Here is a 25,644-nt window from a genome sequence, read left to right on the forward strand (position 1 = left end):
CAATATTTTCCCAAATATAAATCATATATAAATATATTTATTTCCTGAAATCAAATGCTATAACAATATACATATTTTCATAAAATACTAGCTTAGTTTATCCCCTTACCTGATTCTTGAAAATCCCCTAAAAAAATCTGTCCCGCACCCGTAGGGTTCCCTACTCAACACCCTGGAAACAGCATTTCCTAAAACTAAAGTTCAGTATTTTTACGGGTATAAAAATTTCTACAACTGTAAAATAACCAAATACTGAGTAGAAAGTCTTACCCTGGATTTGGGATGGTTTCCACCTCAGCCCCACCGACGATCCGCTCCGGCAGACTTGCAAAGAACTTTCCCAGGAGCGTTGTGGTGGCTTTAGATCCTCAAATCGGCAGAAATTCGGCCCAAAATCGAAGAGAGAAAGGGGGGAGAACTGAAGGATGAGAGAGAGAAAAGTTCTACGCAAGAAATTTTGGGCCTATTTAAACTGTGGGCTTCGTCGACAAGCCATGTCACCTCGTTGACGAGGTCAAGAGAAAATTCGTCGACGAACTCTCCCCTTCGTCGATGAAATTTAGAAACCCCAAAGGCATCCCATCGGTATTTCCTCTTCGATGAGCCACGTCACCTAGTTAACAAGTCTTATAGAAAGTTCGTCGATGAATCTTATCCTTGTCGACGAGCCCCTGTTATACACTCGTCGACGAGTCCCCTGTATTCATCGACGAGAAGCTGAAAAATTTCTCGGGATTATCCTTTCCAAAATGCAACGTCGTCGACTGCCTCCTTCTGTTTTTGGTTCCCATTTCCCTTTCTTTTTATTATTTAAATACCATTATTCTTTGGGTCATTACATTCTCCCCTCCTAATAAAATTTCGTCCTAGAAATTTACTGTTCACGTAATTCGTCATCCCTTAACAAGAAAAGGATCTACTTATTTTATTAATTACCCTCACTTATGGCGGAGGAATACCGTGGTTACATTCCAAGTTCTAGGAGATTACATATACAAAAGAAAACTTCTCCTAAAACTAAAATGCTACACTAATTAAACCATTACATATACCTGCAAAAGAAATACTACCTAACTACTACATTTTATCCAATAAAACTTCTTCGAATAGATGTGAATACTTCTGTTTTATCTGTCACTCGGATTCCCATGAAGCCTCTTCAATTCCATGATTCATCCACAAAAATTTTACCTGAGGAATCTTCTTGTTACTTAGCTCCTGTACTTTTCTATCCAGAATCTGTACTGGTACCTCCTCATACACCAGTGAATCATTAAGCTCTAATTCATCATAACTGATGATATGAGAAGGATCTAGGATGTATTTTCTCAACATAATAACATGGAATACGTCGTGGATCCTAGTCAACACAAGTGGTAAAGCTAGCGTGTAGGCTACTGGCCCCACTTTATCTAGAATCTCAAACGTACCGATCAATTTAGGGCTAAGTTTACCCTTCTTTACGAATCTAATAACTCCTTTCAATGGAGCTATCTTCAGAAACACATGATTACCCACATCAAATTTCAGATTCCTGCGGCGATTATTAGCATAATTTCTCTGTCGGCTCTGAGTTGCATTGATTCTTTCTCTAATAATTCGAACCTTATCACACGCTTACTGCACAAGCTCTAGCCCCACTACTCGCCGCTCACCCACTTCATCCCAAAATAATGGAGAATGACATCTCCTACCATATAAAGCCTCAAACGGTGCCATGCCAATGCTGGTCTGATAACTGTTATTATATGCAAATTCCACTAGTGGTATGAATTGAGTCCAACTACCTCCAGAATCTAATATATACGCTCGGAGCATATCCTCTAATATCTGTATCGTCCTCTCAGTCTGCCCATCTGACTGAGGATGGAATTTTGTGCTAAAAGACAATTGAGGCCCTAGTGTTTCTTGCAGACTTTTCCAAAAACATGACGTAAAACGCGGGTCTCGATCTGACACAATCAATACTAGCTCCCTATGAGAACGAACTATCTCTTGAATGTAGATTTCCGCTAAACGGTAGAGTGAGTAGCTGATCTTGATAGGTATAAAGTGAGCGGTCTTAGTCAAACGGTCAACAATCACCCAAATGGCATTCTGGCCATGTAATGTCGTCAACAGTCCTGACACGAAGTCCATAGATATATGATCCCACTTCCACTCTGGGATAAATAACAGTTGCAACTGCCCGGCCGGCCTCTAGTGCTCAGCCTTTACGTGCTGGTACGTCAAACACTGGGCTACATACTCAGTAATCTCTCTCTTCATACCACTCCACCAGTATGACTCTCACAGATCTCTATACATCTTCATACTACCAGGATGAATTGTATACAAAGATCTGTGAGCCTCCTCTAAAATAGTCTTCTTGATCTCTATATCGGCAAGAACGTATAATCTAGAACGGAATCGCAAAGCTCTGTCATCCGCAATACTGAATTCCTCCCCCTAACCATTCTGCACTCTATCTATCACCTCTTCTAATTCTGGGTCTTCCGTTTGATCGGCCTTAATTCTTTCTTGCAAAGTAGGCTGTACTTCTAGGCTAGCAATACACACTGGAGGATCACTCTCTACCAACTCTATGCCAAGTCTCTCCAGATCCATCATGATCAAATACTGGATCTCCATAGTCGCCAACGTTGATTCCCTGGACATCCTGCTCAACGCATCAACTACCACGTTTTCTTTCCCCGAGTGATAACTGATGGTACAATTAAAATCCTCAATTAACTCTAACCACCTTCTCTACCTCATATTCTGTTTCTTCTGCGTGAAGAAATACTTTAAGCTCTTGTGATCGAAGAAAATCTCACACTGCTCGCCGTACAGTTAATGTCTTCAAATTTTCAATGCGTGTACCACTGCAGCCAATTCAAGATCATGTGTAGGGTAGTTCTTTTCATATTCTTTCAACTGCCTGGACGCATACGCCACTATCCTGCCATGCTGCATCAATACACAGCCTAGTCCCTTCAAGGACGCATCACTATAATTGACATACCCCACACTCCCTGATGGGATAACTAATACTGGTGTTGTGACTAATCTTTGCTTTAGTTCTTGAAAACTCTACTCATAACTATCGTCCCATTCAAATCTGACATTTTTCCTCGTTAATCGTGTCAAAGGTCTTGACAAAGCTGAGAATCCCTCAACGAAACGACTGTAATATCCTGTTAGCCCCAAGAAACTCCTGATCTCCTGGACATTTCTCGGTCTAACCAAATTCACTACCGCCTCAATCTTGTTAGGATCCACAGAAATACCGTCTCCAGATACAACATGCCCCAAAAAGACGACCTTCTCAAGCCAAAATTCACATTTACTGAACTTGGCGTACAACTTCTTTTCCCGAAATGTTTGCAAAACCTGCCTCAAGTGTGTCTCATGCTCCTCATAGCTCCTCGAATAGACCAGTACATCATCAATAAAAACAACAACAAACTGGTCTTGGTATTGGTGGAAGACTCTGTTCATTAAGTCCATAAATACCGCAGGAGCATTCGTCAAACCAAACGGCATAACAAAAACTCATAATGCCCATACCTGGTCCTGAAGGCCGTCTTCGAGACGTCTTCTGCTTTCACTCTTACCTGATGGTAGTGGGATGTAAGGTCAATCTTCAAATACACCTGTGTACCCTGGAGCTGGTAAAACAAATCGTCGATACCGGGTAGAGGATACTTGTTTTTGATTGTCACTTTATTAATCTCCCTATAGTCTATACACATCCTCATAGTCTCGTCTTTCTTCTTCACAAATAATACTAGAGCTCCCCACGGAGATACACTGGGTCGTATGAAACCCTTATCAAGCAGATCTTGCAACTGATTCTTTAATTTTTCCAATTCTGCTGGCGCCATCCGATAAGGTACTTTAGAAATCGGCGCTGTAGCGGAAGGTAAATCAATAGGAAAATCTACCTCACGATCGGGTGGCAAGCTTGGTAACTCGTCCAGGAAAACATTTATAAACTCCTTTACTACAGGCGTTCTAGTAAGTTTCAATTTATTTTCTGACAACTCCTTCACAACCGCCGCAAACCCCTAACAACCACTCAGCAGTAGTCTTCTGGCCTGAATAGCTGAAACTATCTGAAGCAAGGATTGCACTCGCGACCCTACGAACTTGAATTCTGCTTCCCCTGGAGATCTGAATATCACTTCTCGTACTCAGCAATCTATGCTGGAAAAATTAGCTGCTAGCCAATCCATGCCAAATATAACATCAAACCCATGCATATCCAGCACCACTAAGTCAGCAAATAATATTCTCCCCTGAACATCAACTTGACAGTCACGGAGTACCCTACTACACTTCACCGCCGACCCAGTCGGTGTAGCCACCAACAATTTAGTATCTAACAATTGTGTCACTGCCCCACATAATTTAACACACCCCGAAGACACGAACGAGTGTGTAGCTCCTAAATCAAATAATGCAATAACTTTAAAAGAAAACATAATAATCATACCTGTCACCACGTCACCTTCCGTCTCAGCCTCACCCGGCGTCAGAGTAAACACCCTAGCTAGAGCCGTATTCCTCTTCTGGCCCCCACGTGGTGCCTAATAACCTCCCCGATATGGTCTGGGATCTGGAACTGCATCTGGTGGGGTAGGGCAGTCTCGCACCATGTGCCCCGATCTACCGCAGCAATAGTACACCATACCACAAGCTCGACACTCTTCCCAGTGCCTCCTACCACAAGTCTGATAGACTAGAGGATCCTGCCTTGTCTGCACCTCACGTCCTCCCATCTCCTGCCTCCGCACTCTGCCATGATTTCCTCTCCTCCACTGACCCAGTCTATAACCCTATTGGTAGCCCGTGGATGCAGATCTCTTCATCTGTCCCTGCTCCTCTACATTGAGACCCTCACCAATCTCTGCCAAGGCTGTCCTATCGACTAACTTAGCAAAGTCCTGGATCTGCAGCACCACCACCTGCTTGAATATACTCCGCCTTAAGCCTCTCTCAAACTGCCTCACCTTCTTCACTTCATTAGGAACAATATACGGGGCGAAACGAGAGAGCTTAATGAAACGCGCTGCACACTGCTGGACGGATAGTTGCCCCCGCTTCAATCTAAGGAACTCTTCTACCTTAGCCTCCCTGATAGTAGCTGGAAAATACCTATCAAAGAATAATTCTTTAAATCGGTCCTATGTCATGGCTATTGGAGTCACCCTATGCTGCTCCAATAGTCTCACCACAGCCCACCACCTCTCGGCCTCTCTTGTCAGTCTATAGGTGGCGAAGAGAACCCTCTGTTCCTCAGTACACTGCAACACAACCAAGACTTTCTTGATCTCCTGCATCCAGTTCTCAACAGCTGCAGGATCAACTCCACCTGAGAATGCCGGAGGATTCATTTTCATAAACTTTTCTATAGTGCATCCATGGCCTGCAGATGGACCACTTTGCTCCCTCGAGCTTCTAGCGCTCTCAACCATAACTTGCTGAGCCATGCTATGTAATACTGCGTCAGAGTCAGTCCCAGCTGCACCTGATGGTCTTGCACCATCACTGCCACTCGCATGGTCACTACTTCCTCCTAGATCCATCCTAGAAAACAAACACAATTTAGAAATTCTATCCTTATAATTTACCCACGTATCCTCACCACTTATCTCAACATTTCTAACTCATTTCTAATCCCCAATCCTACATTCTAAGAACACAACCCGACAATAGCTTGCTATGGTTTTCCTGAAATCATCACCCTAGGAAAAAAATAGAAACTACCACGAAAGTCCTACTTCTAGACTGTAGAACGAAACCTCAAATCATTTCCTAAACTCTGGTATTGTTTCTTCTGCATTCTAAAGTCTACAGAACCTAGCAAACCTAGGCTCTGATGCCAAACTGTGATGACCTGCTTAATGTCCACATTTTTTTAAAAAATATATAAAATCAATATCACAAATCTTGGCAGATCATAATCCACTTGGACCCGTGGGTACCAGAGATACATCAGAACACATAACGGAAGCCTAAACAGCAGGAAACATACAATCACAATATTATAAATACGAAAACATCCATCACATTACCATAAATACCAGAGTCACTATATCCACTGTATTTCAGTATATACATCCCAAAAACAAAATTTAGGGACATTTCCCACAAAATCCAACTGTCCCTACTAAACTTACCCTTCAAAGAGGGCAGGACAAACAACACTAGATCAGCGGGACTTTTCCCGCTCTCCTATTTGGGGCTCTTGAAAAATTTATAAAATTTTAGGGTGAGACACCTCTCAGTGAGGGAAATAAACTAATGTCAGTGTATGGGAACATGAGTATTCTGTGTTATACATACACCATACAGAACATATTCAGTAACTGTTTTGTCAAATCTGGGAAAACATATATATATCATCAAAACATGGCAGAACATACTGCATTTTCATAAAGATACTTCATCTCATATAATAATAATACAAAAACATTCCTGTTAGGTTAGCTGGCTGTTGTCATGTATTACCCCCACATGACTGGGTTGTGTGGCCCAAAGGTGGGACCTGACAATGGTTGGTCGACCGCTGCCAAGTCAAAAGTACAGTTTATAAGTTTGATGAGTCTGCCAGACCTGATCCGTACGTCAGGGGTGCTCACACACTTCTTAAAAACCACATCAACCATCCAATCTCACACCACTCCGAACAGTGGCATTAGCACAAATATCATGATTATGAAGACCATGGACACATAGCAGGGGTACCGTGCAAGTGTTAGCCTAGACCAAGCCAACCAGGATCCGATATTATATAACATATACTGAAACTGTGATACATGGATATTTCATATCATTAATTATCAAATCAATCATATCATTTTGCATATATACGTATATCATGAAAATCATCGGCCCGTATGCCGGCAAATCATAGCACAGCCCATACACTGGCAAATCACATCCATAACTCGGCCCGTACGCTGGCAAATCATATCATAGCACAGCCCGTACGCTGACAAATTACATCCATAGCACGATCCGTACGCCGAAAATCATATTATAGCACAGCCCGTAGGCTAGCAAATCACATCCATAGCACGACCTGTACGTCGGTAAAATATATTCATAGCTCAGCCCGTACGCTGGAAAATCATATAAAAATCTTGGACCATACACCAGTTTTCCATTATACAAATCCGTATCAATCACACATTCCCAAAAAATAGTATTTCATAACAATTTTTACTCGAGCCACACTAACAAGTTTTTCGCATATTCAACATACCATCATTTTCAACAGTATTTTTTCAAATATAAATCATATATAAATATATTTATTTCCTAAAATCAAATGCTATAACAATATACATATTTTCATAAAATACTAGCTTAGTTTATCCCCTTACCTGATTCCTGAAAAGCCCCTGAGAAAATCTGTCCTGCACTCGTACGGTTCCCTACTCAACACCCTGAAAACAGCATTTCCCAGAACTAAAGTTCAGTATTTCTACGCGTATAACAATTCCTACAACTGTCAAATAACCAAATACTGAGTAAAAAGCCTTACCCTAGAGTTGGGATGGTTTCCACCTCAGCCCCACCGATGATCCGCTTCAACATACTTGTTGAGAACTTTCCCATGAGCGTTGTGATGGCTTCAGATCCTCAAATCGGCGGAAATCCGGCCCAAAATCGAAGAGAGAAGGGGGGAGAACCAAAGGATGAGAGAGAGAGAAAAGGTTTGTACAAGGAATTTTGGCCAAAAATGAATTTTAGGCCTATTTAAACTGTGGCCTTCGTTGACGAGCCACGTCACCTCGTCGACGAGGTCAAGAGAAAATTCGTCAATGAACTCTCCCCTTCGTCGATGAAATTTAGAAACCCCAAAGTCATTCCCTCAGTATTTCCTCGTCGACGAGCCACATCACCTCATCGACGAGTCCTGTAGAAAGTTCATCGACGAATCCTATCCTCGTTGACAAGCTCCTGTTATACTCTCGTCGACAAGTCCCCTGTATTCGTCGACGAGAAGCTGAAAAATTTCTCGGGATTATCCTTTCCAAAATGTAACGTCGTCGACTGCCTCCTTCTATTTTCAGTTCCCATTTCTCTTTCTTTTTATTATTTAAATACCATTATTCTTCGGGGCATTACACTTTTTGTTTCTTTTTCCACGTCTATAGTGGAACATGAGTTTTCTGCACATTCTGCTTTTATGGCAAATGCTGATTGTGGTCCAAGTGTTAAAAAAAATGACACAAAGGAGCTGGTGATTTCATAGTGGAACTTGAGTTTTATGTGCATTATGCTTCTATGGCAAATGCTGATTGTGCTCCAAGTGTTCGAAAGAATGACACAAAGGAGATAGTGATTCACATTGCTATGACATACATTTTTTTTCCTCCCATATTCTGCTATGGAATTCTGGGAGTTTTCTATTCTAAAATTCTGCTCTGAATTTTCTTGAATTTTGCTCTAGAATTTTCTTAAATTCTGCTATGGAATTCTTGCGTTATCAGTTCGTTTAGTTTGATTGACGAATTCGTTTTCTACACGAGCTGGAGTTTCTTGATTTTTCTTGAAGGAAAATTCTCCTTCATTTTTTGTTTCGCACCTGCCTTCGACTTGGCCATATTTTTGGTCTTTACTTTGCAGCAATTTTTTGTATTCCTATTATCATGAAGTGGAGAGATTCTGTATTTACAGTATTGTTCCACGCGGTGTCTGGCAATGGAAGGAGTTTCAAAGTTGTAGTTAGATTTTGATGCATTATTGGAAGAGCGCGATTTTGGGGATCTTCAAGGATTGCGGTTCATGTTCTCAGAATATGAAGAAAAAAAAAAATTCGAACTTTGCAAGCTGCCAAGCATGCTTTGGTTCCATCTATGAGATCTCGAACTGCAGTACCATTGTTGTCTTCCTCGCCTACCCTAAGCATCGGCATCTCCTCCCAAGGATCATCTCCATCTGTGCTTCACATCAATGACGTTTTTTATTTCCATTATCTTTTTACCGCAATATGGTGATGTGAAATCTTTATTCACCATCTCCATCTTGAGAGGGCGTATTAGAATTGTTAGTTTAGTGGCGTATTAGAATTGTTAATTTAGTTGTTAATTTAGTTGTTAGTTTAGTTATGGGTTAATGTGTACATATACCCTTATAATCTTCTTTTTGAAAATTGAATAATTCTAAAATATACATTTTATTTATTTAACAGATAGTTATACATGTTCTTATTTAATTAATCGCATGAAATTTTATAGTATTTGGGAGTATAAATTTCAAATCATCAATTTAAATTTATGTAGATTTAAAAGAAAATCAATACAATTCTATTATTTGTTTATACAAATTCACTAAATTCAAATCAAGACTTCAAATTCTATTATCCCAAACGCAAGATGCTTATTCTCAAATTAATTTTCTTATTGTATATTCTTTTCATACGATGAATATATAATTTGAAAATCTTGAGGCTAAAAGGATAAAATATGTTAACCCATGTTTGGAGTTTGAAGTTCAAACTTTAGATTTTTAGATTGGTGTACATTTGGATAAAAATATATACAAAATTATATGGAATTTCGTTTTAACCCATTAAAGTTCAAGTCCATAACTTGATATCTATATTCTCGAATATAAACATAAGAAAAGTTAATTAATTTTTTGTTAAACAAAAATAAATTAGTATTAACCACTTAGGTGTTGATTTCTTATTTTTATCATTTTTCATTTTTATGAGGAATAAAAATTTGAAAATATATCTCTCAATTTAGATAATTTTATGAACACATCTATTGATAGACTTATTTTAAACCACTTTTACAAGCTATTTAATCAAAGTTCAAATAATTAATGAATTAAAGCAACATTTTCAAGTGATTAATGAGTTGGGATTTGCTTCAAGGGGTTTGAATTAGGTTGGCTCATTTATAAATAAAATAGACAATCACTCCCCTCAATTAATCAATAGATTTCAAACATGTCTCTTAATAAATTATAATAATTTGTTTTTTGAATGCATTTTTAACTTTAAGTATTGAAAAAAAAAAAAAGCGCACACACACACACACACACCCACAATTTAAGGAAATGTGTTATTATCTTTCTTAAATGCGAATTGCTGGGAATAAAACTCGTCACTACCCTAAAAGAGCAGACCTACCACATGTAGGTCACATGATAGTGCACACTTGCCAAAAGACAAGTCGGCCACATGCAAGTCATGTTGAAGTAACCTACTAAGAGTAAGTTAGATCACGTGGAAGCCGAACCTATCAAGGGCAGGTCAGCCATGTGTAGATTATGCAGAAGATAAGCCAAATCATGTGCAAGTCAACCGCGTTTAAGTCATATGCATTTGTCCAACCGGCAAAACTCATAAAAAGTGAAAAAGAGAAACTCCTTCCATGAAATTTCTTTTAAAAAATGAGGGATCATCTTTGGGGTTTTCCTTGTATATTGTTTTGACAAAAAAGTATCGTTTGAAAATATAAAATTGAAATTATAAATTTATATTTATATGAATTTGAACATAAAATAAAATTATATTAACTTTTTCTTTAAAAAAAAGTAGAGTCGTTTCAAAATTCCTACTTCCAAATGTTATAAAGAGTGTGCCCTAAGTCTCAGTCTCAAATCTTGGTTGCTGACGTGGGAGGCTGGCACATCACAGTCTTCAAATGAAATGACACGGGCAAGGTCTGTACACGTTGTTGACTTCTTGGCAAAGCAATTTAGTGGTAAAAGCAGGCTGGGCATTCCTAGAACCGACTACTGAGGACCAGAGAGCTACTTTTAACTCGTCTTTTTCGACACGGCCAAGAGGGGTGTGTACATTCTTAAAATTATATGGAGTTTAATGTCATTCAAAACTTAATGTAGATTTTATAATACATAATTCTTTATTAATAGTAAAGTATTATTACACTGATAGTTAGGTTCATAAAGTGAGAAACATGATATGATATAAGCCACAATAATGTCAATTTTATAATACTTAATTCTTTACTTAGGTAAAAGTTTAGATTTGATTTTGAATGAATTTGAATAGGATGTAATATAAAATTATATTAAATTTTATTTATAAATTTAAATTGAAAATTTATATTCCCAAACACAATACTAGCAAATTCAAATATTAGTCCATTGATGGCTTTCAAATTGTATGTATAAAAATTGTTCCTAATAATTTTTTTTTCATATAGGCACATATCTTTCAATTTTTTTTTAATATATGAATTTTTTGACATATAATTATTTAATAATTATAAAACAAAAATATATAATTTGTTGTTAGACAAAAATAAATTACTATTAACCACTTAGGTATTAATTGGTTTCGTAGTTTTATCATTTTCTCTCTCTTTTTTTAGTAGGAATAAAAATTTGAAAAGATATCTCTGAATTTAGCTCATATAGGATAGGTTGGTTGTGTTTGACAATCTTATGAACACATGTGTTGATAGCCCTATTTTAAATCATTGTTGTAAGTTGTTGAATCAAAGTTCAAATAATTAAGGAATCAAAGAAAAATTTTCAGGTAATTGATGTAGTTGGATTACAATTTAAGGAAATGTGTTTTCATATTTCTTAAATGTGAATTGTTAGGAATAAAACTTCTCACTAGCCTAAAGGAGCAGACCTCACTCTCTCTCTTGCTCTTTATTCTTGTTTGTAATTCAATACTTGAGAGATTAGTGTGAAGATTTCTTAGTATTGTGATTAGCTCATTCAAGGAGTATTGCCTACATCAACAACATTTTGTACTTCCTTTTTAAATTGTAAGGGTTCTTGGTGAACCTAACTTGAAGGCTCTTTGTGAGCAAGAAGGGATTTGTTCCCTTGGTAGTGTAAAGACTTCTCTGCTTTTAAGGAGTAAGTATGGTGGATTTGGAATCCTTGACTTTGGCTCAAGGCGTAGACGAAGGCAAGGGGCCAAATGACGTTAATATCATGTGTTAAGTTTCACTTCCCTTCACTCCTTTACTTACGCTTTGTGTGTGATTTATTTTATATATTGTGATATAATCACTTGTGTCTTGCCAAGGTTTTCATTTTTTAGAGAAAAGTATAAATCCACAAAAAAAGTCTAATCACCCCCCCCCCCTCTCTAGAATCCACATTAGGGACAACATTTGGTAATTAGGAGTTGCTTATCCTAAACTGTCAAATCATCCAAGACACATTTATAAGGGCTAAAGAAAACAAGACAAGAAGGATGAGTGCACTAATTGACCTTAAGAGTAGCTTATCCTGAATTGTCAAGTCATCCAAGACTCATTTATAGGGGGAGAAAACTGTTCATGGAGATTTTAACCATCTCAAACTAGTTTGAGGGGAGAAGTGTTTGAGGAGAAAGGAAAATTTTATATAGGGATATTGTTAATTTAGGTGTAATCCCAAGAGGGGGGGTGAATTGGGTATTTAAAAATATATTATCACTTAAACCCTAATTTTTAATAAAATACTCACAAGTTAGGGAATACTTAGGTTTCAATTTATTAAGCTATCTAATGAAATTAATTCAAATTTATATCTTAATAAATTCAACAATACCCAATTAACTCTAAGTGCACGTAATATTCTAACAACATACATAAACGCAAGATAGACAATTAAATGCAAGCGGAAATTAAAAGAGTTGAGGGAAGGGAGATGCAAACACAAATTTTTACGAGGTTCGACCTACCCTGGCCTACGTCCTCGCCTTGAGCAACCCACTTAAGGATTCCACTAATCTTGCTCCTTTATTTGGGACAGAGCTTTCCATTACAATCCACTGCTTACAAGAGGCGTAACTTCCTTCTCACTCCGGTTCATAACCCGAACCGTCAATACAACAATATAATTACAATTTTCTACAAAACTCAAACGCTCCTTAACAAGCTAATGAGTACAATTGAAATCCTAATACATACTCAGATGATATAACATGAAGCTCAGTTAAGTGTATGTAATATGTTCAATGAAGCCTTTTTCAATAAACGATGAATGATTGTTGTATAAAATATGTATGATAAATATGCTCCAAAGATATAATCCACTATATGATCTTTATAAAATTATTTGAAAGACAAGTTTGCTTCAAAGATCTAATCAAATATGTTATGTAATAATTGAGTTGAGAACTTTGAATAAGAGTGAATACTTTCAAATATTTAAACTTTGACAAACCCTTTAAAAATTTCTTCACGTAAAAATATATATGAAGAACTCAAGTTCTTGCTCTCAAGAAATATTTAACAATAGGATTGTGAGAGTATAAAACTTTGAGAATAAAGATCAATATATCAAAAACGATACATTGTTTACCAAACCTCAATACCCAAGTTGTTTGCAAAAGATATGAGTGAATGTCTTTTGATCTTGAAACTCAGCGCACGAAATGCCGAAATTTGATGTGAATGCTTTGGAGGGTAGGCAAGAAGTTTGTAATACGTTCAAAACTCTCAAGAAGTATGCAAAAAGGTGATGCCTTAGGGTTTTAGACGTTATCTTAATAAGTGTTCTAACTATTTGAAAGATTTCTGGATGTTGGATCATTAAAAATAAAATATTTTCGTCCATGTCCGCACTAGAGCATCATTCAACGTGATGTACTCATCCACGAGAATGTGAGTTCGTCGCCGAATGACCTGTCTGAGATTTTTGAGTTCTTGGTATTTTCTCATCGACGAGAGCAGATCATTCTTCATCGAGTGGCCTTAAGAATTCATTGACGAGGCCAGGATGTTTGTCAATGAGGCCTCTATGTTTTCAGACTTATTACGCCTCTACAATGTCCATCTAACCTAGAACTAATGTAAATAGATTTTTGATGAAATGCATGTGTTCTAAGGTCAGTAGAGGACTTTTTTGAGTATCCAACTACATCATATGAGATATGTAAATACAAATAATACTAAATACCCATTACAATTGAAAACATGAAACTTCTTTATCCTTTTGCTTTTCTAATTCCATGGAATGTGCCTAGTTATATATGCTTTAAGTTCCTCATGGCTTCCATGACTTCCTTACCTTCCATGCATGCTAAGTAATAATCATGTTTACAATCTCAATGCACAGGTAAGATACTGTGTGATTTGTCATTATCAAAACAAGATTGTACTCATAGAGTAAAAAATCTCTCCCTTTTTTATGATTGCAAATACACGAGCAAAAATTTTGGGTTTAGCATAAACAAGCTCCCCCTAAGAATATGCATGATAAATAGTGTGGCAAAGTAATCTAAACAATTTGTAGAATAAAGACAAGTTGACGATATTCTTATACGGACATCTGGACGCACTATAAGGCCTCCATCAAGGTAAGGTTTTGATGAGTTAGTATCTTATGCTTTCCTTACTTGTTGCAACGATCTAACTTATTTTCAAGAGGTAGTGCACAGCCAGGAGAAAGATAGGTGGATGAGAGCGATGATTAAGGAGATGAAATCATTACATAAGAACCTAACTTGGGATTTGGTTGAGCTTCCAAATAGGAAGAGACCGATAGGTTGCAAATGGGTGTATAGAAAGAAGGAGACAATTTTAGAAAAGGAAGGAGAGATTCAAGGCATGGTTGATGGCAAAAGGATACTCACAAAAAAAGGGGATAGATTATGATGAGATCTTTTCTCCAGTGGTCCGACATACTTCTATCAGGGTTGTGTTAGGGTTGGTAGCTTATTATGATCTTCATTTGGAACAAATGGATGTAAATACAGCATTTCTTCACGGTTACTTGGAGGAACAAGTCTATATGGTACAACCGGAGGGATTCATTGAACCAAGAAAAGAAAATTTTTTTTGTAGGTTGAAGAAATCTTTTTATGGGCTGAAACAGTCTCCAAGGTCATTAAACTAAACAGTTTGATTCTTTTATAATAAAAATTGGCTACAAATGGTGTGAGTATGATTGCTGCGTTTATGTGAATAAACTTGAGGATGGTTATCTTGTTTTCTTGTTATTGTACATCGATGACATGTTGATAGCTGCAAAATATTTAACTGAGGTGAATCATTTAAAGGGCTTGTTACATAAAGAATTTGACATGAAGGATCTTGGTTCAGCCAAAAAAATACTTGGGGCTGAGATTCACCGTGATAGGACTGCAGGGAGATTATGGTTATCTTAGGGCGGTTATGTTCAGAAGGTGTTGAAGATGTTTAGCATGGTTGATGCAAGATCGGTGTGTACACCTTTAGCGAATCATTTCAAGTTGTCTACTGCAGCTTGCCCAAGTTCGGATCAGGAAATCTGGGATATGTCAAATGTCCCCTATGCTAGTGCTATGAGGAGTTTAATGTATGCCATAGTATGTACAAGGCCAGATTTAGCTCATGCAGCGAGTGTGGTGAGCAAGTTCCTCTCTAATCCAGGAAGACAGCATTGGGAAGTTGTCAAATGGATACTTAGATGCTTACAGGGTACATCGGGATTTGTCATCATGTTTGGCAAGCAACAAGATTGTCCTTCAATTATGGGATTTGTTGATGTAGATTATGCTGGGAATATGGATGATAGAAGGTCTACAACGGGGTATGTGTTTACCCTTGTAGGAGAACTGGTATGTTGGAGATCCATGGTACAGTCTTTGGTTGCATTGTCCATAACTGAGGCGGAATATATGATAGTTGCCGAAGCTGCAAAGGAGGCCTTATGACTTATTGATTTAGTCAAAGAGTTGGGGTTAGATGGTGTGGTGCTTCATTGTGATAGTCAAAGTTCCATTTACTTGGCGAAGAATCAGGTATACCATGTTAGGACCAAGCACATTGATGTGAGGTTCCACAAAGTATGAGAATTGATTGCTTCAGGTGAACTTATGTTGGAGAAAGTTCACACGTCTGATAATGCAATAGATATTCTAACCAAATCAGTTATTTCAGAGAAGTTCAAGTATTGCTTGAACTTACTTAATGTCTCCAAGTGTTAGAAAGGAGACATACCCAACCAAACGTTTTCAAGTTCAAAGTGAAACAGTTCATGTTTTTTTTTTTTTTTTTTGAGATTCTCCTAAGGGGCGTATAATCGTCAAGGTGGAGATTGTTATTAATGGCTCTTATACTTCTGTTTTGATAAGTAAAAAATGAAGAAGGAAAAACATGAAGGGGGCAGTATAGCAGGACTTGTTGACAAGGAGCCTATGCTCGTCGACGAGGGAACAGCAGAGTTTCGTCGACGAAGGTTCTGAAGCTCGTCGATGAACAATTACCGAGAGCAGGAAATTTTTAGACTTCTAACATCGTTGATGAGAGCCCTATATTCGTCGACGAAGGTTCATTTTGGTCTTGTCAACGAGGCCCTGTATTTGTCGACAAGAGGCGCCTAGGCTACGGCAGTTTTTCTAAAATTTGAATTTTTGAACGTTGGGTGGTTGGGTATACGGGGGGAAATCTCTTAGGAACTTCTATATATGTGTGTCATTGCTTCCGCGGATGTAGACTTTGCCGAACCACATAAATCTTTGTGTTGATCTTGTCCTAGTTGTGTGTGTTATTTACATTCACTTGTTTATTCCACTGTGCATCTTCATTATACGATTCATTTCACAACATTAAGGTTTTTAAATCTTTGATTAAATCAACTGAAGTAAAAAAGGATTGATATTTAATCATTTTATTGAAGTATACTTGCTGAGATAAACAAACCTTCAATGCTAAAATCATTTTTCTATAAATCTCAATGAGTCCAGCTGAAAATCATATTCTGAATAATTACTTCACTGAATTTATTAATTCTTGATTTCATATTGTAAATTCAGATTGTATTGATCTTTACATTCATATACATATTCGTGCTCATATCTAGAACTCCCGATTGATATAATAAGGTCGTTGAATAGATATATTGTTTGTGTAAATCATTGAATTTTAAATAATCAAGGATTAAAATAAAAAAGGAATTTTGCAAACAAATTTTAAATAACCCAATTCACCCCTCTCTTGGGATTACATCATAATTTCAAATCCATCATAAGATAACCCTTTTCTCATTTGATCAACATCTATATTCTCAAATAGTCACAATTTGAAATGATCTTCTGCCCATTATATTGCCACAAAATAACCCCCCATAATGCAATTTTGTAGGAAAATGTACACCATCTTGCCTTGAATAAGAAATAGTGAAACTAAATTGAACAATAATGAAAATTAAGGGAACATTTAAATGTGAAAAATAATTAAGTCTTATTAACATTTTTGAAATAATTTTTAAAAATATCAATTTAATTTTCAATTTTCTTATATATGAGTTAAAAACATTTTAAAAAAAAAGGAACAATATGCAGTCCTGCAATTAATGCAGATATGAATTAACACAAGTCTTAACAAAAATCTTAGTTACCATAATTTGATCAAAAGGTACAATAGTAGCACGCATACAACTTACATTAATGGATTACTACCAGACCATAATTACAAACGAGCTGAAAATCTAGAAAGTAAACTTAGGGCATGCATATATTTATAATTTTTTAAAAAATTATAAAAATATCATCTCATTTTTTTAAATTTTCAGTACTTACATAGAAAATTTGAAAATAATAATTTTCAACTCTTCTATGCCAGTGCCGAAAAACTTAAAAAGAAGATGCTATCTTTATAATTTTTTTAAAAATTAAAATAAAAAATAAAATTATTTTCCGCAACAAAAAACAGAGAAATTATTTAGGGGAGCACTCCTAAATAATGGTTAAAGGAAGCAACTCCTTCTTCCTGACGCGATCGCAGACACGATGGGAAGAAGGGGGAGATGGACTTGTCTCGGTTACTGAGGAATCTTGTTCAGCTTGCAATAGACATAGTCACTGAACTTCTTGGTTTTATATTTTGAAGGCTTCCCTTCGTCGACGAGCTTAGGGTGAGGACCCACGACGAGGTCCGGCGGCGGCTCCAAGAACACCGGCCACGACATCCTCGTCTTCTCCTTGTTCACCGTCGTCCGGTGAAGAACGCTCTTGTATTTTCCATTGCTCACTATCTGTGGGTTAATTAATTGAAACACCCATGTCAATTCATTAATCAACCCATTTATCGATCTCAAGAACGCATACAAACGCAAATAAAAATTCAAATCATGGTGCCATACAAGGGAATTTGAAGCTATCCAGTAAGTAGTTTTAATCTGAAACATTATACATAGAATTAGTACAACCTGACTGTGCCTTTATTTTCCTAGACTATTATCATCATTATTATTATTATTATTATTGACGATACAAAAAATTCATAGTTTTACTAAGAAACAACTACCTATATTGAATATGAGAGAGAGAGAGAGAGAGAGAGAGAGAGGACCTCCATTTGATCACCAATGTGGACAACCAAGGCATTGGGGATGTATTTGACGTCATACCAGTGGTCATCCTTGAAGACCTGGAGACCCTGGACCTCGTTGGGGACGAGAATGGTTAGGGCGCTCATGTCGGTGTGGGCCACCACCCCAAGTGCCAGGTCAGGACGAGGACATGGCGGGTAATAATTTATTTTCATCAGATACACCAGCTCTTCCCCACCCACTGCTTTCTTCACTTCCCCCTCTTCTAGCCCTAACCCAATCGCCAGGCTTCTCAACAGCTTGTCCGCTACCCCATGCAGGTGCTTTGCATACATCTCGTTTGCTTCTCTGCAATCGTAATTACATATACACATTCTCACATCATAATATCATATATATACATACACATACCGCCCATTCCTTCCTAATTAAATTGATCCTTTTATTAAATAAAAAAACAAAACCAAATAATGGATGACCGAGCAATGACTCGCTTAGACATAATCAACCACAAGACTCTTGACATTTATTATGAGTGTACTACTCATATTTTCATAAAATTTATTTGTCTATCGACGCATTCTTAATAATTTATCGAAATAAGTTCTCAAGCGATAATTAAATCCATGCACTTAGATCATTAAAATAATAACTCGTAGTGTTATCACTTGAGTCAACCCCTACGCATATATATATATATATATATATATATATTATGTGGAAAAAATTTGCTATTTACCCCAGGAAACTTTTTATTTAATTTATTTGTCTATGAAAGCATGTGCATAATATTAAAGAAAATTTTTTAAAACTATACTTTTAGCTTATGTATATTTTTTTGTGGGCACGCATCTTCCATGCATGCTTTAACGAGTCAACGTCACGGCTCTTTTCGGTGTCCTTTTACGTACTAAGCGGGGGAATAAATTTAGAAATGAAGACTTATTCTTGATGTGTATGGATGGGTCGTACCGACAAAGGCTGTCCTTTGAAATTACATTGTTAATTACGACCATTCAATTTTTTATATTGTACTCTAATGATCAGCAGTAAGCACTATTTAGTTGGGTTCCAAACTAAGAAATCTTCAAAAAAAAAAAATCCTAGAAACCCTCCGCATATATATATATACTAAATTGCATTCTTCAAGTGAGCAAACAAATAAAAAGTTGAGGCCACTTTTTTAAAAAATAATTCCAAAAATATTATACTTACCTTCTAAAAATTAATTTTTTATTTATTTTTAATAAAAATAAATAAAATTTAGTAGATAAGTGTAGTATTATTCATAATAAAAAGTTGAGGGTAAAAAAGAGTTAAAAATAATTAAATGATAGATAAGTCTTGTTTTCACAAAACTCAATAGAAAGTACACATATTTTTTCACAAAACTCTTGTGAATAGCATATGTATGCCCAACAAATCCTTTTCACAAAACTCTTGTGAATATCTATGGCATATGTATGCCCAACAGATCCTTTTCACGAAACTCTTGTGAATATATATGTTGCATATGTATGCCCAACATTTGCGTTGAATACTTGCCCCTAAATTGCATGCCTCCTAGTGAGTAAACATATAAAAAAGTTCAAGCAAAAAAGTTAGAATATATAGTTTAATGACGGATTAAAATCGTTTTCATAAAACTATTGCCATGATTTAGATGCATGAACCTATGAAAGATAAGGGAATAAAGTGACAGATGCTTTGAATCGATAAGGTGTCATGAAGAGGAATAACTTGTTTATAAATAGTAGTCAATTTCCTATAAGTATCAAAGATTTGTATAGATTAGATAAGATGAGTACGGCTTATATAAGATATGTTTAGTTGATTTCCTTTTGATTTCGGTATAAATTTGTTTTCTTCTTTTATTTGGTTTGATGTATAGAGTGTTTTATTGGTTATTATGTAAATCTCAAATGTCCTCTTATTAATAAATTTGAGATTAGACCGCTATGGTGACTTTCCACTCTTTTAAAAAAAGAAAAAAAGAAAAAAAACTCATGCCAAAGAGAAACGTTAAAAAGAAAAGAATGACGAGGAGAGATTAATTAAGATATGTACGTATTTATGTATAATAGTTACCTATAGGAAGGAGGATTTTGGGGCCAGAAGCGGTAGTTGATGGCGGAGGGAGGCCAAATCTTGTGGAACAAGTGATCCACCCAACCTTTCTTGCCCTCAACTTCTTTCTGAAGGAGGGTTCCGTAGCCTTCCACGCTCTGCGACCCGGGCGGCTTGGCGTACACCTCTTTCTCTTCCTGAGGCAATTCGAAGAACTCCTTCCCTGCAGCCTGCAGCTTGGCTATGACATCCCCAGGTATGCTGTGGTTCACCACCTGGAACATCCCCCACTCCCTGCTCGCCTCCACCACCCTCTCTATCACCTTCTCCTCCCCCTCCCCAATGTCTATAGTCGGCACCCCCGGCACCGCCCCGTGCACCGTCGTGATCGCCGGCTGCTCGTCCTCTGACCTTATAAACTCCGGCGGGATGGTGCCGTTTGACGCATAAGCAATGGCTTGCACTCTCTCTGCCCCCATTTTCCTTTGATTGTTTTGCAGATCTCTCTCCCTCCCTCTCTTGTTTATTTCATGCGATGGCTGAGCATGAAAGTTGCTGTTGTGTGTGTGTGTGTGTGTGTATATATATATATAGTGTGTGTGTGTGTGTGTGTGTGTTCATATACAGACACGTGAATTGTTTGAGAGAAACCACGAATGCATAGAGAGGGTGCTGGCTGGCTGGTAGGGAGCGGACGGTAAAGAAAGAGCGAGCGTGGAGGGAAGATGGGTGCTCTACTTCTACCACGTAGCTGTTTCTAGATCGTATATTTCATTTCTCGATCTCCTTCCACGCACGTACGTAGCTTTATATATGATTATATGTGTTCTTTAAAAAATTAAGCTGCAGTTTAACAGAAAACCCCGGATAAGATGGGTCATCAACTAATGAATACCAATAATAATAAAAACAAGAATAAAAACAAAAAGAAATTGAACTGGAAAAAATATAAAGAAAAGAACAGAAAAGAAAAAGCAGGGAAGTGAAGGGGTGGGGAGGAGTTTGGTGGAAGAACAGGGTTCACCCGATGCATGTTTACAAGTTTGCAACTAGAGAACCCCAGCTACGCTGATTAGGTGGGTATACCATGTTTGTTTAATTATAATATTGATGGCATCGTACTCCCAAGTATTAATGCCACTCTCCTTTGGCAACTTGAGAACTCCAGCAGTGGTTGGGTCGACCATCTTTGTTATGGCATCGTACTCATAAGTATTAATGCCACTCTCCTTTCGAGGTTGACAATTGCCTTCCAATTTAATGTGGCCGCTTGCATTTCCAGAACCCTTTAGGTCTCTCTCTCTCTCTCTCTCTGGAAAAGTGAATACGTGGAACAGCGTGGGCCTAATTTTATTGAGGTATCCTATAAAAAATATTTCACATGATTGGAGTTTAAATTATTTTTTAAGTTCAATATCTCTCTAATAAACATCTAATGACATGGTCTTTAATCTTATCTTTGAGTGATATCTATATATATATATATATATATATAATGGTATCATTAGAGTTGACTCAACTCGGTGAAGTGTTGTCTGTCTTGACCCATATAAATTTATCTTATAAAACGTGCTTTTTAATAGTTGGATTTCAAAACATTGTTTTCTTTTGATGACAAGAGAGATTAGGTGAAAGGAGCGACTCCACACTCCACCCTAGCTGGCTATTTGCCCCATCACCAACCCTACTGCTCCTTTATTCACTTGGGGCATCTTGCATCCGGACATTCGGTTGATATTAATGTTAGAAATTCAAATTACGAAATAGACTCTGTTTGAGAATTTTATTTATGATCGAGTTTGACCCATGCTTAAAAAGTAAAATAAAGAGTAAGTTTATATAATTATATATTTAGTTGAGTTTAGGACTTAAGAGTTTAAGCTTTAGGTCAAAATAGTACATTGTATGTTTTCAGAGTAAAATTTTGACAAAGGTAGGTGTTGTGGTTTGAGAAATTATTAGGTAAATTAGGTGTATACATCAAATCTAATAAAATTTCACAATTTATATGTATTTTAATTAAATATATAGATAACTTTTTTTTTTTTTATACACAAGATAAAATCATATTAGATTTAGTGTATATACTTGGTGCACCTAATATCTTTTTAGTATAATTCACTCTTTAGTATAATATTTTAATCACTGAGTAATTAAAATTAATTAAAAGATGTTGACATGACATGCCTTCCCATGTTTGCTCCATATGACATATCATATAATACCAAAATCTAACATTTTGAGAGTTTTTTAATAGAAATAATAAAATTTAAAATATAATAAACACAACTATACGATTGTTGGTGGAATATATATATATATATATATATATATATTTATAGAAATGTACCCAATCAACTTTTCATAAATTTGTTCTCCCCAAAATAGCTTATGGAAACCCAAAACAACTTACGGAAAGTCGGTTCCCTTTCAAAATAATGGAACGATTAGCGTTTCAACAAAGCCAGTGTCACATTGCTTCGTGTCAAGGAGAACCAACTTTCCAAAAGTCAATTTTAAGGAAGAACCGACTTATGAAAAGTTATTTCTTGTTCAAAAATTTCAAACGTTCATTGACTGTTCAACGCGTTTATCCCATCATGTTAGTGTCATATCGTGACGCCTCGATTTTCGTACCAATTTTTTTTATAAATAATAATAAATATTCACACATCATCAACAATATTCATAAATTAGTCACGTCGACAACTCGGTTACTACCTATATGACCTGACCTGCGTTGGGTATCGGGTAAATAGTCATTCCATTTATACACCCTAACAACGGAAGACGATATATACATAACAGTCAGAATACAATACTCAGAGTATCAACATACATATATATACATCACCATCACATACCCAAAACAACACAATCCTAGGGAAATTACACCTCCCTAGTCCAAGAACTCATCCTGTGTGTCAGGATCTCAGCACCCTATGGTCTCGGAGCTCTATCACCTGGTCTATCCCTATTCCCTAAAAAAATTAGATAATTTGGGTGAGACACATCTCAGTAAGAAGTAATAAATTATTTACAGTGTGTGGCAATATGAGTTTAGTTTTAACACACTTTACTTTTTAAATCATCATTTCATTTAAGAAAATACACTGATATACACATTCTCATAATCATATAAATATACAACACAAGTTTTTATAAGCTTTAAAATCATTTCTCAAGTTTATTCATTTCCAACATATATTTACCCGCAAAGTTCCTGAGAATAGGAAAAATTACCCGCCCATACAGGTAGCTTCCCTCTGCCCTAACACGTTATGCAACCAGGTACAACCACATCTGATATCATCAGGATACTCACCTTACTCAGTAAGCCCTCAGGTGGAGAGTTTCACTTCACCTCAATTATTTATGTTATTAACTCACATGGATCTATTTCCCAATTTATCATTCTCTATTTCTCAATTACCATTATCTTTTTCATTTCTCATTTTAACTAATTTTATCATTCTTTTACTTTCCATTTCCATTTCACTATCCAGCTCATGAATATCCTTGGTACCCAGTACCAACATCACGTCTGTAACTCATGACTACCCTAAGGATTTTTCTTTCCACATCATACTTCCCTCCGTGGTCAAGGTTGTGCGGCTTAAAGGCTGGATCTAACCGCGGTTGGCTGACCCTGTTAGATCAAAATATCATACCAAACATCTCGCATCTATAATACGACTGACCGGCCTATATCCTTGATCCGAACTCACGGGGCACAACAACTCTACTAAACAGTTCAGTCGACTGTCACGTCACACGCTCCAAGAGTCCGTGTAGTTGCATTACACCACTAGCAACGGTACCGTGCTCAATATCACAACCCATCATTAGGATTTTCACAACCATCCATCAGGGTTCACTACCACATACCCGCAATCATTATGCGGTATTGACATTTCAATAATCATATTTCAATATATACGTTTCAGAATTCACGTTTTCATTTTCACGTTTCAATATTTCCATATCAATATACATCATTAATCTCGAATCAGTATATCTTAATTCATCTTATAATAGTACATATATCGTGTTTCGCGTATTTCAACATTTCTCAAAATACTCATATCAGTAATTTGTAAAATCTCATTTTTCATGCAAAATATTTCCACTCACATATAAATACCATATTTCATTATTTTTCACTAATCACATCAATAATTCTCATTTCAATATTTTCTCAAAAATTACTCATCGTTATGTCACATTTTTCAATACACGTCAAATGCCACACAATTTTCATCTAATATTCATAATATATTAATTTCACACACCAAAATATCAAATTTAATATTCCTCAAATGCCACACAATTTATCTTATATTTATATTAGAATAATTTTCATACAAAATACCATATGCTCATTTTCACATATTAATTCAAATAGTAGTTTTAAAAATACTATTATAATTTATTCCCCTCACCTGACTTACTAAGAGTCGCTTAAAACCCAAATCTTACACCCTTGGCGCCTGACACTCAAATCCTGCAATTTACATTTTTTCTAGATTAATTAATTAATTTTTTCAAAATAATACCCATATAACCTTCCATAGGCTCCATATACCCCAAATTAACATTTAAACTAATATTTAATACCCTCACTTAATTTTCTGAACTATGCCCGCGGATCTCGAAACTACACCCATGGCGCTCACCTAGTCCCTCAATTTCAAAAATCCTATTTTAACTCCAGATGTTCAATATTCTAGCATTTCTAAATTAACACTAATTAAATAACAATTAGCCTTTTACTAACCACTTTATCGCAAATTTGGAGTTATGCCTACGACGACCCCATGAGAAATCCGTTTCGCTAGACTTGCAGTGAATTATCCCTAGATTCTCGTGGTGGTGTCTAATCGTCAATTGAGCTTATAATTTACAAGAAATTAAGGTAAAAATAGAAATTTAGCTTACCCCAGAAGATATGTCTATGCTGCTCCTACCACCAATCCGTTCTGGTAGAAATGACGGCGACGGAAAATTGAGTCCAACGATATCTTCCGATTTCCGATCAGAAGAGTATCTGTCGAGAAAATGAGGAGAGGGGGAGAAACAGAGAACAAGGAGAGAGAGAGAGAGAGAGAGAGAGAGAGAGAGAGAGAGAGAGAGAGAGAGAGAGAGAGAGAGAGAGAGTGGGGGGGGGGCTCTCCCTGCGCAGCTCTCTGTAAAACTAATCCTGAAGCTTTAGAGAGAAGCTTAAATAATAATAATAATAATAATAATAATAATAATAATAATATATTTTATTAATAAAAAATAAATTTAATTATTATTTTTCCCTTTTTATAAATTTAATTAATTAATCAATTAATTATT

General features: G+C 36.5%; 1 protein-coding gene across 1 annotated transcript; it reads right to left on the reverse strand.

Moving 5' to 3' along the window:
• Positions 1-17,284: 17,284 nt before the first annotated feature.
• LOC131161887 (flavonol synthase/flavanone 3-hydroxylase) lies at positions 17,285-21,355 on the reverse strand. The gene is made up of 3 exons (XM_058117902.1): positions 20,326-21,355; positions 18,258-18,585; positions 17,285-17,940 (listed from the first exon to the last, which is right to left on the reverse strand). The coding sequence occupies exons 1-3, from the start codon at positions 20,781-20,783 to the stop codon at positions 17,728-17,730; spliced, it is 999 nt and encodes a 332-aa protein (XP_057973885.1). The 5' UTR covers positions 20,784-21,355; the 3' UTR covers positions 17,285-17,727.
• Positions 21,356-25,644: the final 4,289 nt, after the last annotated feature.

The sequence above is a fragment of the Malania oleifera genome, chromosome 8, assembly GCF_029873635.1.
Source record: "Malania oleifera isolate guangnan ecotype guangnan chromosome 8, ASM2987363v1, whole genome shotgun sequence".
NCBI lineage: Eukaryota > Viridiplantae > Streptophyta > Magnoliopsida > Santalales > Ximeniaceae > Malania > Malania oleifera.